This window comes from Syzygium oleosum, unplaced genomic scaffold, assembly GCF_021117445.2.
Source record: "Syzygium oleosum isolate NSW1041296 unplaced genomic scaffold, Sole_v2.1 Sole_v2.27, whole genome shotgun sequence".
Taxonomy (NCBI): Eukaryota; Viridiplantae; Streptophyta; class Magnoliopsida; order Myrtales; family Myrtaceae; genus Syzygium; species Syzygium oleosum.
In genome coordinates, this window is record NW_026607511.1 from 4224453 (window position 1) to 4240736 (window position 16284).

At 40.5% G+C, this 16284-nt stretch overlaps 1 protein-coding gene across 1 annotated transcript in view; it reads right to left on the minus strand.

Moving 5' to 3' along the window:
* Positions 1-5521: 5521 nt before the first annotated feature.
* The window catches only part of LOC115691434 (probable LRR receptor-like serine/threonine-protein kinase At3g47570), an 82031-nt gene continuing 71268 nt past the window's right edge, over positions 5522-16284 (minus strand). The window contains exon 2 of the mRNA XM_056303314.1: positions 5522-5919. Coding sequence (XP_056159289.1) covers positions 5522-5919 — 398 coding nt within the window. The remainder of the gene's footprint in view (positions 5920-16284) is intronic.

Here is a 16284-nt window from a genome sequence, read left to right on the forward strand (position 1 = left end):
CGAACATCGTTCAAGATTATATCCAGAATCAGTGGAGATGCAAGCTTGTGTTGCTGATTGGACGAAGGCTCAATACCGGCAACAAGAGATAGATCGGAATAATGAATCCGAATTCTTTAACGACGGAGATACTACCGCTACCACTATCGGTACTGGAATGGGTAGTGACGATTGAGGGTAAAAGAACTATTGGAGTTGGCAAATATTTCGGGAACTCTTGTTTCTCATACCGGGTACGCCCACGTGAGCTTAGGGAAACCGAAATATAATCCGACGATATGTGACCTCTGGTCCCCTGCGCACGGAATGCTTAGGTTTTGGGATAATTTTAGGGTATATATATTGTACTCCTTTTTTTTTAAGATCGTTGTAACGAATTGTAATGTGCTTAATAATAATTTATTAAGTTGAAACCCTCTCTTTCTCTCTTGTCTTTTTGTCCCCAAATTTGAGTACAATTTACATTTTAATCACAATTTATATTGAATAATGTTCTATCACAAGAATAGTATTTTTTTAATTTTATTTTATTTTCATTTCTGTTTTTCCTTTTCTGTTTTTCTTCTTTTTCTTTTCCTTTTCCTTTTATGTTTTTCCTTTTTCTCTTTTGTCTTTTTTCCTTGTTTCTGTTTTTTAAAATTATAATTTATATTTTTTTTTTCTTCCTCCGCGGCCGGGGCCGGCGCGGAGGGTCGCCGGCGTCGGGCGAGGGGCCTCGCCGGCGTTGGGCGAGGGCGGCCCTCGCCTACAACCGGCGAGGCTCGACCTCGCCGGCGTCGGCGAGGCCAGCCCTCGCCCGGGATCGGGCGAGGCCGGCCTCGCCCGACGCCGACAAGGCTCGGCCTCGCCTGCAGGCGGCGAGGCTCGACCTCGCCGGCGTCGGGCGAGGCCGGCCGGCCTCGCCCAGCCCGGGCGAGGGCCGGCCTCGCCCGGCGCCGGCGAGGGCCGCCTCGCCTAGAGGCCGGCGACCTCCGCGCCGGCCCCGGCTATGGCCGGCCGGGGAAGAAAAAAAAAGAAAAGGAAAAGGAAAAAAAACAGAAAAAAATAGGAACCGGCCCTGAACCGTACGGTTCCGACCCGGAACCGGAACCGGAACCGCCAGAGGCGGTTACGATTCCGGTTCACGCTTGGCCACGAACCGGAACCGCCGGTTCCGAACCGGAACCGGTCGGTTCCGAACCGTGGCCACCTCTATTTTGAGGGCATGTCTGAGACCATGGTAGTAGGTTTACAAAATGGAATGGTAATGCATGCTTGTGCTCTAAAGAAAACAAATAATAATGATAAGCAATCATGTGTGGCAGTAACAACAGAGCTTATGGACATAGTATGGTGATTATTTGTTAGAAAGCACTAGAAATAGTATTGTTAGTGCTACTAAACTAACCTATTTTATGTTGGAATGAAATGCAGCTTGTTCAAAATTAGTCAGATGTGGTTCACCCTAATATTCACAATTTTTAAACATTTCGTAGGAGATACAGCGGCTACCAGAGGAAGGGATGGAGAACTATTTCAAAATATGAAATGCAAAACGATGATAAATATTGAATGGTATAAATATACCTGTATGAGTAGAATCATGTAAAGAGAAGATTGTGATAGTATCCTATGGAAGGAAAAGTTTATGTCAAGATTCCCTTATTTATCTGGAGAAAAGGCTAAAACCTATGTAGCACGGACACGTGCAGGAAGTTAACGTGTCGGTGTCTGACACGCAACATGTGTCCAACACGCTCCGACACACGGTCAACAGGTGTCGAAAATCCGACATGCGGTTAATGTGCCCGACATGCTGCCAACACGCACGGGGTCAATTTTATAAATATTCAAAAATTTAGGGGTCAAAATGTAAATTTATAAAAAAAAAGAAAAAAAAAAGAAAAGGGTGAAAGAAAACCCTAGTTTTTTGTTCTCATCTTCACAGTCCCTTCATTTGCTGCTGTACTCCCTCCCCCTCTCGATTCGCGATTTCTCTTCTTCATTCAAACCAACAATGTCGGCCGAGGAGGAGGCCTTGAAGAGGAACACTGATTGCGTCTATTTCCTCACCATTTCTCATCTTCTTCCTTTGCATCCTCCAAGCTCCAAACCCCCGAATCCCCACCCTCATACCCTAAACCCACCATCATCCTCCTCCATTTCATGGACCAAGAACCCCTCTAGCAGACGGCTCCTACTCCTCTCCCTCCCGGCGTGCGCCATTATTTTTTTGTTATTTATTTTTCTAAGACACGAAGTAAATTCTAGGCTTTTTATTATTATTTATTTATGGATTTAAATCAAATTTAAAAATAATAATTTATCATGTATATATAAAAATATATATTTAATATACAAAGTATCTCAACGTATCGAAATTCTCCATTTTTTGAGAATTGATGTGTCGCGTGTCATATTGTGTCGTGTCATGTGTCGAGTGTCGGTGTGGGTGCTACATAAGCTAAAACAAGAACCTAAAGGAGTTATTCCCTACAAGTTATTGAACTATGGAGACTTAATAGCGACAATAAATAATACAGGTTTAGAATTAAGTAATGAAGCAACACTAAGAGAACAAATGAAGAAACAGAAATTTGACAGGACGCAAGGAGATATGATGAAACTTTTGCCACTGCCATACATGATGGTTGCCGTCGAAGACACTCGGCCAGGACAAAAGAGAGGCGCTGGGAAAAACAGGGAGGCTCTCGGTTCTTGCACCCGGGTGATGATCCTCTTCAAGTTAATCCGCTTTCGATAGTTCTCTGCTCGTGGCTATTTCTACCTTGTCTTTGCTTTCATAATTTTGCGGGGTTTCGGTGAGTCCACTGACGCCAAACGCGAGAGTAGGATGCACAAGACCCCACCGATCCAATCGCTTCAGCATCACCGCACACGACCGCATTTGTGGGTGCCGTTCGCCGGATCGCCGGATCGCCCAGTATGGTGCTGACACTTCGCCGGGATCAATGTCATCGGTGTCAGTTCAGGTCGTGATCATCGCCAGGTCGTCCACCCATCACTACTGTCGCCGTAGTGTGCTCGAAGTTGCTACAGGTTTGCGTCACCGTCCCGTCGCTGAATTTCATGTACGCCTCGCTGTCACCACGAAGTCATCTTGGTCTTCTCTGATGCAAAGAAAGAGGTCACGGGTAACAAAGTAGATTTCATTATGATATTTATTAATTTTGTTTTTCTATTTCACGCTATATCTATTCGCGACCTCAATTTTATGGTTTGAGTCTCCATGGGAACATGAGAGAAGGAAAAGAAAAAACCACATTCGGTGGTGGTATAAAGAACAGAGAGAGGTTTTAAAAGGTGGAAAACACATAGAGATAGAAGAGGGAGGTAGCCAAAAAGGATGGGTTTTCGAGAGAGTAAGAGGAGGACGTGGTCTGCCGTGAATGCACTGTGTGCGTGAGCGTGCTTCTGAATTGTGTATGTAATTCTTGAGTCTTGCAAGTTTCAGTCACACATCACTTCCCATCAATTTCAATTTTTTTCCTTTCTCGTTGCATCATTTCTATAACGCTATACTCACTGAAACGCAGGACGAAGTCAACAACAACAACAACAACAACAACTAGAACAACAATGTTGCGCAACTTTTTTCGCAAACCATTCGAAAGTCTTGCGAATTGTCTAGTGAGCCCCGTGACTTTTCTTGGCCCAATTTTGGTGTCTCTGTGCCAGCTCTGCCCGTGGAACCACCTGAAATCAATGACGACAACACAGAAGGACCCACGATCGGGAGGGATTGGCAAGCCAAATGCCGGAAGGGAGTCGTGGTGAAAATGTTACGGACGACGGATGATACTCCTATCCCCGAAGAACCCCTAGAGTAGATATTCTAGCTCGAGATCGATGTCAATGGTACGAACACGTCATTTGAAATTTATGTAATGCTGACTTAGTAGGCGAATCACCAAGTGTTACGGGAACTTGAGGAGGCACTAGTGCAAATATGAGGAATGGATGGCCACTTCTAGGGGGAGAGCTCTACGACGACCATAATAAATTGGACCTGATTTGAGGGCCATGATGGCTTAATCTCAAATCAATCGTCACGAATTTCAAATCCTCGCAGTCCTAATGAACTTGAAGGAGAAATTCCGTAAACTTGAAGGTATGGCTCCATTTCTTAGGTTATTGGAATAAATGGAGAGTAGCATATTTATAAAGAGGAGAGTAGCTTTTATCCCCGTACTCGAACCGGTAAATTTAAGATTTACAATCCATAATTTGAGTTTTTATTAATAAAAAAATATTTAAAACTATTTCAATTTTCACTTGGATAAATGTCAATTTAAGGTATGTATTTGACCCCTGGTCAAATAATAAACTAATAAATCAGAACTCATGAATTCATCTCTATTTCGTTTTCTTCTAAAAATATCTCAATTTCAAATTAAGTGGATTTTGGGAAAAAGATATTGTCATTTTCGTTTCATTTTTAGTTATTTTTAAACAAATTGCTTCAAATGATATGTTGAATTTAAATTGAGTGAATATTAAGTGAAAATTATTCCAGTAATAAAGTAAGTTATTCTTCACATTACTTCAATATGATTTTTAATTAACTGGACAATCAATGTATTTATCCACGTAACTTCAGAATTATGAGTATTATTCATTTAATATGATATATCTCTCTTGGAATTAATTTCAAACTTAACAAGTTAATTATATATTTAAAGATACTTCATCTTTATTTTATTTTTCAAATTTACAGTCAACTAGATAATTAGAAAGAAGAGAAATATTTTGAAACGATAATCAAAATTTCTTTCAAATATTTATTTTTATCTTTATCTACTTTGTTGGTCGAATACACTTAAAATATTATACTTTCTTTTATCCATTCTTAAGTTTAAATTTAAATTTTATAAGTTCTAAATGTTTGAGGATAACAAATTACTAAACTGATGCAAAGTAGACGAATATGGGCCTTGTGGCGCAATTATGCCACCTGACTTTCCACGTGACAATGATAGAGGTAAAGTTAAGAGTGTGGCAAGTACATGAGCAAACATTCTCTCAGCTCCGGCTATCAATGTAAACAATAAATGTAGAAACATTGATACATATAATCACATATTACTCTTCACTATTTTTAAAAATTTCAACATTATTTAAATTTTTTGAGGATCAATTAGTATTTTTTTTTTTGCTTTAAAAGCCAAAATAAACAGGCCAAGTGTATATTACCAGATGTCTGGAGGTACTTATATTAGGAGCTTACTTTAGTGATTTTTTTTATTACACTTTCTTGGTGCAACACTCAAGCAGGTTACCGTTTCTATATTTTTGGGCCAAAGCCAAAACAAAGTACATTTATTTCTCATAATGCTGAAGGACAGTGATATTTTGCTTGAGACAACATAACCATCTTGGATTGCTTAGTCACTAGTCTCCTTATGCTTTTGCTTTTGCCAGATTCAAATTCTGTAAATGGCATAATTCCATATGCAATACAAGACAAGGCAATGACCATAAAGACCAAATGACTCCACATGATGTTCAGATTCGACATTAACTAGGCAATGGCAATGAACTCAAGAAGTTTCTTCCTGATTCCTTGGAGTTTAATCACTGCATCGCCGATGTCCATTCGTTCCCTTGGAGACTCAGAAGAGCAAATGACTCCGATTTCGATGATCAAAACCAAACACTCCTGAGTACTAAACCAGCTTTTGTTCTTGCCCTCCGGAGCGACGGTTCGTCTCTTCTCGGACTCTTCATTTTCTTGAAGCAGAACGGGATCGATTAGCTTTTCCACGCGGTCTGCCAGAGCTGCTGTTGCAAAGCAATGAAGGTCCAGCCCATTTGTAAACATGTCATCGGTTGGCCTCTTGCCTGTGAACATCTCCAAAACGAGGACTCCGAAGCTGTACACATCGCCTTCTGTGGATACCGCACTTCCCGCGCCGTACTCTAGAACAGTCAACAGCACATAGTGATGCATAGTGAATAATTGAGATTTAAATATTGTGTCGATGATGTTTCATGTGCCTTTTTGTTAAAGGATCGGTCTATTGTTGCGTGTTCTATATAAAGGAATAAATTTAAAGACCCAACTTATGCATCATTACCAGGAGCTACGTAGCCAAAAGATCCTTTTACTCCGATAGAGCTGGATTGATCGGCCAGTAACTTGTGCGTGGCTTCCGGGAGGAACCTGGCAAGTCCGAAATCGCTTACATGTCCAGTCATTTCATTGTCAAGAAGGATATTGCTTGGCTTTAGATCACTATGAACTATGGGCGTTTCACAATGATGATGGAGATAATCTAGTGCACAAGCAACATCGATGGTAATATTCACTCTCTCAAGTAGACTCAATTTGCGTCTCTCCGTATATTGCGATGCACTTGGGTGCAACCATTCATCCAAGCCTCCGTTCGACATGAATTCATAGACTAGTGCCTTGAAATCATTTCCTTTAAAATCAAACCCAGAACATGCAGTGAGTACCTTCACGAGATTACGGTGTCGGATTCTTCTCAAGGCCCCACACTCAACCATGAAGCTCTTGGCAGCTCCGTGACGTGTAAGGTCGAGAATCTTGATGGCCACGATCGATTGAGTCTGATCAAGAAGCCCTCTATACACAGACCCAAAACTGCCCATGCCGAGTAGATTGGTGGAGGAGAATCCACTTGTCGCTTTCAATAGACTATTATAAGAAACATGCAAAAGTCCATCTTCAGAAGAGCTTGAAGCTAATGCTTTCTTATTGTGTCTAAACCGGAAGAAGTATAACAAAGAGAGCATGCAGGATACTCCTATAAGAGCAGAGATTGTGGATATAAGAACTTTTGCAGTTCTGCTTATTCTCATCCGTTTTGACTCTACGTAATTGCATTTCGGTAGTTGAAAATTTGGCAGACCCCCGCATAGCTTCTTGTTTCCAACAACTGAAGTTGAAATAACACTTCTAAAAACTCCTCCTGTAGGCAATGCGCCCTCGAAATCGTTATATGATAGGCTCAAATTTGTCAGATTCAGTGACTCTAAAAATTCCGGGATTTGACCGGACAATTGGTTATTGGAAACATTCAAAACCTGAAGGCCTCTCATGGAACTCAAATTTGATGGTAGGGTTCCTTCAAAGAAATTATCCTGCAAATATAGGCGTTCCATGGATATACAACCACCAATACTGCTTGGAATTTGTTGAGATAATTTGTTCCCGTCAAGACGTAGTTCGTTAAGATTTTTCAAGTTTCCAACTTCTCTTGGAAGGGAACCAGTAAGACTATTTCGAGACAAGTCAAGATAAATCGACAAAGATGAGAGACCCACAATTCCCAGGGGTATGTAACCGCTGAGGTCGTTGGTCGAAATGTTTAAGAGAAGTAGATTCTCGCAATTTCCTAGAGACGATGGTATTGAGCCCCGGAGATTATTGCCATCCAAGAACAATTTGGTTAACATCTTTAAATTCCCGATAGATTCTGGTATCTGCCCCGAGAAATTATTTTGGCTGAGATCCATAAACTTCATTTTGTTAAGATTTCCAATCTCGGAAGGAATGTTTCCCGAGATATTGTTGCCCTCCAATCCCAAGATCTCCAAATTGATGAGATTTCCGATTCCGTGAGGTAATGTTTCAGAAATATGATTGTAACCTAATGCAAACACCGAAAGGGTGATAGAGAGGTTACCGATACAGGCAGGTACTGATCCTCCAAAAGCATTATTCTCTATACCCAATTTTTCCAAATTTGTGGAATTGGTTAAAGAGCAGAGGAAGTCCAAATCAGCATATTGCCCACCTCCTAAGTTGTTTTCGCCAATATTAAACCAATAGAGTCCTCTCATCTTTGCAAAAGAAGGAACTTTCCCTGCAAAGTTGCTTAACAAGAATTGGATTTCAACGAGATTAGAGGCATTGGATATTGACTCAGGAATGGGTCCAGTGAGGTGGTTGTCACTCAAATTGATTACCTCGAGATTCGGAAGAGTGAAGCCTAAGTCGCTGGGTAAGCTCCCCTCTAATTGGTTTTCCTCCATATTAAGGACTGTCAGAGTGGATATATTGAAGATTGAGATCGGAATTGCACCGATAAATTTATTGCAGCCGAGATCAAGGACCCTTAGATTTCTGAGCCGACCGAGAGTCTCTGGGATCGTACCACCGAGGTTATTTACTGTTGTTCCAAAGAGTTGAAGAGAGGATAAGTTTCCAAACGACGGCGGAATGTTTCCTATCAAGTTGTTGGCCATAAGTCCAATTTTTTGGAGCTTGGACAAGGAGCTGAGTTCCACAGGCAAATTTCCTTTGAGCTTGTTGAAGTCTAAGTTAAGATAGAGCAAATCAGAGCAATGGGAGAGATTAGAAGGGATTTGTCCACTGAACGAGTTGTTATTAAGGAATAACTTCTGCAACCGAAACAATCGACCGAATTGTGGGGGAATTTTGGAATGGAAACTGTTGTTCCCCAAATAGAGTTTTCTCAGAAAGCTCATATTACCAATATGGGGCCGCACAATCCCGTACAAATTCGCAGAGCTGAGATCCAATATGGTGACTCTTCGGTGTCTATGGCCACATGTAACACCGTACCACTCGCAAAAGTGGTTAGTGTCATTCCATGAGCTCAAAACCCCGCCAGGATCGGTCATGTGGGCCTTGAATTCCAGCAAAGCGAGTCGATCGGTCTCATTCCCGCCAGCTTCTATTAAAGCTAGAACACTCCCTAACAGAAGAATGATCATAATTAAGCATAAGACTGACCTGGATAAAACCCGATCTATATCGGGAAGGTCCATGAGGATTTGTAGCAAAGCGCTCTCAGCTCGAGTCTCTTTCGATTTTCATGTGATGTTGTTTCAATACAAATTCGCGAATATATAATAGCAGGCAACATATGATCTTCCAAACTATGACATGATGTCATCAACTGCAAGAATAGTCAGGATAGATCTTTCGTGGTCCACTCAAGTTGAGAAATTTTTAAGGCCGTGACAAGCAAGTTAATAATCGATGATCAAGTCAGTCAATGAAATGCGAAACACCACGGGGGCCTACTTTTGTTCATTGTCAATTGTGTCTTTCCAATCCCTAAATTTCTGGACCGTTTAGTAGAGGCATTGACATTAGCCTTTTCCACGTATATAAAATCTTGACTTTCTAACACTCAGAAGCGGAACAATATTAACCGTATGTCATGGCTTGACAGATTCTTGGCCACAGAATAGCCTGTGTAGTGCCTAATGAGCCGAAAACACCAGGCCAACCTTCCTTCTATAGTTGTTCCTAAAAACAGTATGGCGAATAGCATCCTCGTATTGGATTGTACCATACCCAATTTAGCTCGGGCATCCAGTCCTTTGAGCAAGACACACAAAACACTTCACCACAACAATTGGTTTTGGCCTGTCATAACCTCATCAGAAGAGTGGCATCAACTCCTATTAGTTTGTGCACGGGAAACTAACCCTACCTTCAGAGCTCCTCAAAGTTATAACCGTTCTATCGTAGAACTCCTAGCACAAATGCCCTGATACCACCTCTACGACCCAATTGTATCATCATTTCTATATCACTCACTATTCACCCCGATACCACAAAACTCCACTCATAAGGGTACGAGAGTATGAGAGAATTCGGTTCGTGACATTCTCCCCTACTCAATTTCGCAACGTTCTCGTTGTGTTGCAGGCTGCTCCGTCACTTTTCTGTGTTCCTTAACCATCAATTCTACTCCTTCGGGACTTACATGAATGGCAAGACTCGCCTAAAAAATAGGCCACCCAACTCCACTTGTAGCTTCCCTCACTTGTGCTCTCCGGACAAGTGTGGCATCCGAAGGCAACTGCACTTTCTTAGCAGCACCTTCTTTTGCCTACTAGGCCTCTCCTGATCTTAGCAAATCAATAGAGGTTTCTCCCCTTGTTAGAAAAGTGGTAGTAGACCTCCTCTTGAGATTCGTCAATTGATCCAGGAGCATTTTCCCTATTCAGTGAGCAATTCGGTGCCTTCCTACGCCCCTATTACCATCTTAGAAGCTAGATGAGAGCCGCACCTTGTCTGGGCCTTCTTAACCTCAACAATCACTCTCCGTCCTCATAAGACTGGGTAGACTACAAGCTTTCCTTGAATCACCCACCTACCAGAGGAATCCTACGACCCAACAAATTCTTGGTCGCAGAAAAGCCTGTGCGGCGCATGGTGAGCCGAGAACACTAGGCCAGCCATCCTTCTATAGTTGTTCCTAATAAAAGTACAGCGAATAGCATTCTTGTATCGGATTGTACCCTGCCCTCTTTAGCTCGGGCATGCAATTCCTTAAGCGAGATACAAAGAATACTTCGGCACAACAACCAGTTTCAGCCTACCATGGCCTCATCAGGAGAGCGGCATCATCTCTCCACCAGTTTGTGCACTGGAGGTCAACTCGCTTTCAGAGCTACTCAGAGTTATAACTGTTTTATCTTAGAACTCCTAACACAAACACCCTAATGCCGCTCATACAAATGAGTTGTATCATTACTTATGTATCGCTCAATCTTCTGTTGGATGGTATTGGACTTTTCTCACCCCAAAAGCTAGCTCAAAGGGTGATGTTTTCCCTCATACTTATAAACCGACCATCAGCCCCTTCCACAACCGATATGGGACAATCTCAACAATCTCCCCCTCACACATCGAGCCCTAGGTCGGAGCTGCGATAACCCGTATCTCTCCCGTGTGACTGTTGGGTCTAGACTTATTGGCAACTGGGCTCTGATACCAAGGTTGGTGGTCGGTTTATAAGCGTGAGGGAAAACCTCACTCTTGGAGCTAACTTTTGGGATGAGAAAGGCCCATACCACCCAACATCTTCATCGATACCACAAAGCTCCACTCACAAGGATACGAGAGTATGGGAAAATTCGATCTGCAACATGTACATGTAAGTAGATCTCTATCGCAATTTATAATCAACTTTACTTTCATTTGTCAATTATAATATATATCTTTTCTATAAATTATACATTTTGGAATATGATTTTGCCAATAACATGCATAAGCATGAACTCGAAGAAGAGAGAGAGAGAGAGATCAGCATGTGCTTTATGTTGGCGAGGCTCTTTTAGCCGTCAAATTATGTATGATTTTCACGACCACATCATGCATGGTGGGAAGCTCTATTCAGTGACCTGTGTTAAATTAACTCCAGTTTCATGAGCGCGCGAGAGAGAGAGAGGGGTGACCAACTTTTCTCTCTTCTTTGTGTATATTACATAGTAGGTAATGTCATAGGATGCCACGTTTGATGCACTTCCCTTTATTGCGTCAGAAAAGAAATGTGATCAACACTGCTTGGGGAAGTTGTTGTACAGGGTTGATCTAATATATTATGCCAATCACATATCAAGATTCACATTGGATCCAAATGAAAAACACAAGTTTTACGTAATTTTTTAATATTATGGTTGACCCTGTCTAACACGTCAGTCAGAGGATATTCGATATATTTTTTTATTGATTTCTGAACCTCCAGTATTCCCTACATATGTGAGCATTTCCGTGTGGAGTTTATAAGCCAACCTCCCTCCCCCTTCTCTTACAGACAAGGACACACAGCCTAAAACATAGATGGAATCACACAAGCATTTCAGCCATCCACACAAGTTGAGAAAATTACAAGGCCATGACAAGCAAGGTAACTATTGATGATCAAGTTAGTCAATGGAAGCTGAAACACCATGGGCCCTAGTTTTCTTCATTATCACTTGTGTCCTTTATACTATAATCTGTCTTTCAATCCCTGAATTGCCGGGCCGTTTAGAAGGGGCAACGACTATATTCATTTCCGCGCATATAAAATCTTGACTTTCGGTTCTCAAAAGAAGAACCTTATTAACCGTACATGTAATTAGGACTATTTCACAATTTATAATCACCTTTACTTCTATTTGTCAATTATAATATATATCTTCTCTATAAATTATACATTTGTAATGTCCCATTTTATGCGGTCGAAATATTATCTGTTATTATTAAAATTGAAAATAATGCTTATAAATAAAAGAGAGCCAAATCTCTACATTGGTGAAGAAGAATTTATTATAAACTAGTACCTTCTAGATCCATGTTGTACCCGCATTTAACTTGTTATATTGATATGCAAATTGAATTTTGCATCTTGAATACTAATAAATGAATTACTAATTAATAATGACTGAGTCCGCGCTATTATATTATGATCTTTAACGTTTTAGTATAGTCACATGGTTATTTAAAAAATTATTGGAATTTTACAAAACTAGGTATGTGTTTAATCCTAAAGGTATGTAGCTAGTAAAAAAGTAAACAAGTAGTAGTTGGAAGATGATATTAAATTGAAAAGGTGCGATAGTTAAAGTCAAGTCAAGTCAATGATCCTTCTTCTCCTTCCTTTTCTATTGACAGTTCACTTGGGAAAAGTCGTAGGAACGTGTTTGATCCATCCAACCTTTCGTTTGCTCCTTGACATGGGAGAATGGGAAAAGTCGTAGGAACGTGTTTCATCGGTCCAACCTTTCTTTTGCTCCTTAACCCTGAATCAAGGAATTATAAATAAATAAAAAACCCAATTATGGAATGTCTTAATATCGGATTTTAGCTAATTATTAGACACGCATCACGTGTCCTTACTTGATCTGATTGGTTATGTGCCCGTGCCTGATGGGTGAAGATGATCCGTTGGTCTTGAAAATCGGGGGGAGGGTGTTTAGTGTTTTACTTTACAAAAGCAAAAGTAGAGAAAAAGGCCATAAAAAAAAGGTGCTGTTCACACGTGAGAAGGCGGACTTAGGCGCATCGCATCAAAGTGCACAGCAAACCAACTTTTCCTCCCACGCTAACCAAATTTCCTGCATGTATAGCCCCATTCAATTGTAATTCGATTTGGAAAAATTGTCCAAAAAACCCTAAACCTATTGTACGGCGGCCAATTCAGTCCTAAACATTTTAAAAAGTTGTCAATTCAGTCCTAAATCTTTCAATCGTGCCAATTTAGTCCTAAACCTATTGACTATTTGTTAATTTAATTCTAAACCTTTTAGCGAATTGCTAATTTAGTCATCTCGGCTAATTTTGGCTGGAAATTATTGACGTTGCGGTCCAGTCGGCGCCGGTCATCCTACATGGCGCTGACAAGGATAATTTTCAAATTTTTTAAAAAAATTGAATTAAATTGAATTGATAATTTAATCATTCCGATTAATTTTGGCCGAAAATCACTGACACGGCGGTCCAGTTGGTGCCAGCCGTCCTATGCGGCGTAGATGTGGATAATTTTCTATTTTTTAAAAAAAAATCAAATTTTTTATTGATTTTTATTGATTATTTTACTTTTATTCTTTTCTTTTCTTTTCCTTCTTCTTTTTTTTTCCCGTTCTTCTTCTTCGTTGAGCTCGCCGGCTGAGGGCCGACAAGGGCTCTTGATGCCCTCGCTGACAATAGCGAGGGCTTGCAAGCCTTCACTAAATCCGGCAAGTGCCGCGACACCTTCGCCAGATCTGTTGAGGGCTAGTGAGTCCTCGCTGTGGCTGGTGAGGGCGTCGTGAGCTGTCGCCCGCCCTCACTGTAGCCTACGATGGCTTGGGTGAGGGCCGCGACACCCTCGCCTCGCCAGATCTAGCGAAGGCGTCGTGGCCCTCGCCGGATTTGGTGAAGGCTCACAAGCTCTTGCTACGATCGGCACCATGTAGGACGACTAGCGCCGACTGGATCGCAACGTCAACGATTTCTAGCCAAAATTAACCGAAAGGACTAAATCAGCAATTCGCTAAAAAGTTTAGGACTAAATTACAAATAGTCAATAGGTTTAGGACTAAATTGTCACGATTGAAAGGTTTAGGATTGAATTGGCCGCTGTACAATAGGTTTAGGACTTCTTGGACAATTTTCCCAATTCGATTTGCTTCCTTTATTTAACTCCTAACTTTAATACACGCAAAAAAACATTACAAATATTTTTAGGGTTGTCAAATCTTTTTGGTGTGATGTAACTAAAAAGAATTTATTTTTTTAAGCAATCACCTAAGACCAATTAAAACTAGACAAACAAAAAATGAACATTAACCATCCTGGGATTGAGACTGTAATTAGAAAATCATTCAGATTCTTGTCGCGCGACGTAATCCTTATCCAGGGGAAATCAAACAAGAATGGCACGAGAAGGCAATGTGATTGGGTGACATGGGACAAAGAGGGACATGAGGAATTACTTCGTGTTCTTTGTACTAAATATGCATTATTTAAGCAAAGCCTTCATCAACAAATTTAAATTTTATATTGGATCAGATTCCTGCGACTCGTTATATAGAGTTGTCCAAATCACCCCTGGACAGTAGAATTTGTTAGAGAAATACTAATTAAATGTAATAGGCTAAAATTTTGTTGGTGTGTTCGTAGTAATCAAATAGTATGCTAAAAAAAATTGAGGATAGAAAGAATACGTAGGTGATGAAAATAGAATAGTGAAAAATGCAAAAGTTCACGTACGAATAAGGTATGTCAGTTCCAATTAATTACATTCTGAGCAGAAGGGGTTTAATTAGAAAGAGCTATACAAATTCAATGACTTGATGAGACAAACTAAAAGTTGAGAGGATTTGATCGGAAAAAAATGCTCAAATTTAGCGATCAAAAGTGGTTTTATCATTTCAAAAAAGCATACAGGGGATATGAAACAAGTTGACTTTGAACAATAAACAATTGCATGTAAATGTATATTTTTGAAGCGTGATTACAGGGACAAACCAAGTTAATCAAAGGAAGGATCACACTACTTTGCCAATAACATGCATGAGCACGAACTCGAAGGAGAGAGGATCGAGTTATGTATGCGACTAGCTCTGAGACTAAAGAAACAACTGTGAAGAGAGTCGCGCACAGGATAACAGAACATTGACAGAATGTACTGTCAAGCTCTACCTGAAAATTTCCCAACAGATTGGTAAAAGTCCTGCTGAGCACATTGATGAAATTGCAAACATGATCTCCAAATTTTTTCGACAATCATAGCGGGATAAGAAAATATTCATTTACAGAGCCATTGTTGAGAATGCACAATAACCACATCAAGCAGCCAGAGTCACCACAGAGAAAAAGACTGCCCACTGAAACGGGGATGATCAGATCCAGCTTTTGCTTTATGCCAAGAGTATACCACATCTAGGAGCCAGAGTCAAATCTCAGATTGGAGCAAGCACAACTTCTAACAGAATTAGAGGAAACTACAATATCAATAAAAAATGACTCGCTGAAAGTGTGCGACAATTATCATTAATGCAGAAATGCAAGTTGATGCACGGACAGCTGCCCAAGCAAAAACAACAATTTGTTTATAAGCAATACCGCCCATTCAGAGGGAGAGCCGTCATTGCACCTGAAAGGGAAACTTGTCCAGGAAATCTAACGAGATAGCAGCACATTCACACGGAGAAGACAGAGACCAGTGATCTTCCACTGAAGATAAGAGACAGGAGATTGCTAGGAAGAGGACAATGCAAATCAAATTGCCATGCTCACCAAAGCTTCCAAAGGATCTCCACGTTATACTGAGAAAGGAACTCCTCCATCAGTACAATGAGTGGAAGGTGAGATGGAATTTTACCGAGTTGATTGCATATACGATTAGCTTCTTGAGGCCAAAAGGTCTTTTCAGAATTTTTAAGACTAAAACCACGTCCTATGACATGAGAGTAATGGGACCATGTATCAAAAACACCACAAACAGCCAAGAATCCTGGCAAAAGCTTAGCAGTTCGATATTTACCAATGCTTATTGAAACTTATCGGCCCAAAATGGATCCCGATTTTTGGGAACGGAACAATAGCATTGTGAAAGATCGATATAATTTTAATGAAAATTTTCTGGGGAAATTTAGAATGCTTATCGAAGCATTGGGACAAAAAATTGAATTACATGAATGTATTTGTGCATTGAGAAACATGAAGTTACGCGAAATTTGAATTCCTAATACGCTGAGCCGTATCCATAGTAAAACACAAATATCTCTTTGAAGAGAGTTCACGGTCTCAGAAACATCTAACCATACATAACAAGTCCCCGACGTTGTCTAAGGTGTCAAAATTAACTTCCTTGCTTTACTTTGTATACATGTAACCATATATATAGTGTTATGTATCTACATATATTTTCAATATAGTAACATCATCTGTGTTTCTTCATCATCCAATTGGTGATTATCTCCTTCCCAGTTTCAGGTCTACACAGTCTAATTAATACTCTTTATAACATACAGATCCTATATACAAAAGTACATTAATCCTTATTGCCATACTAATTAATCCTG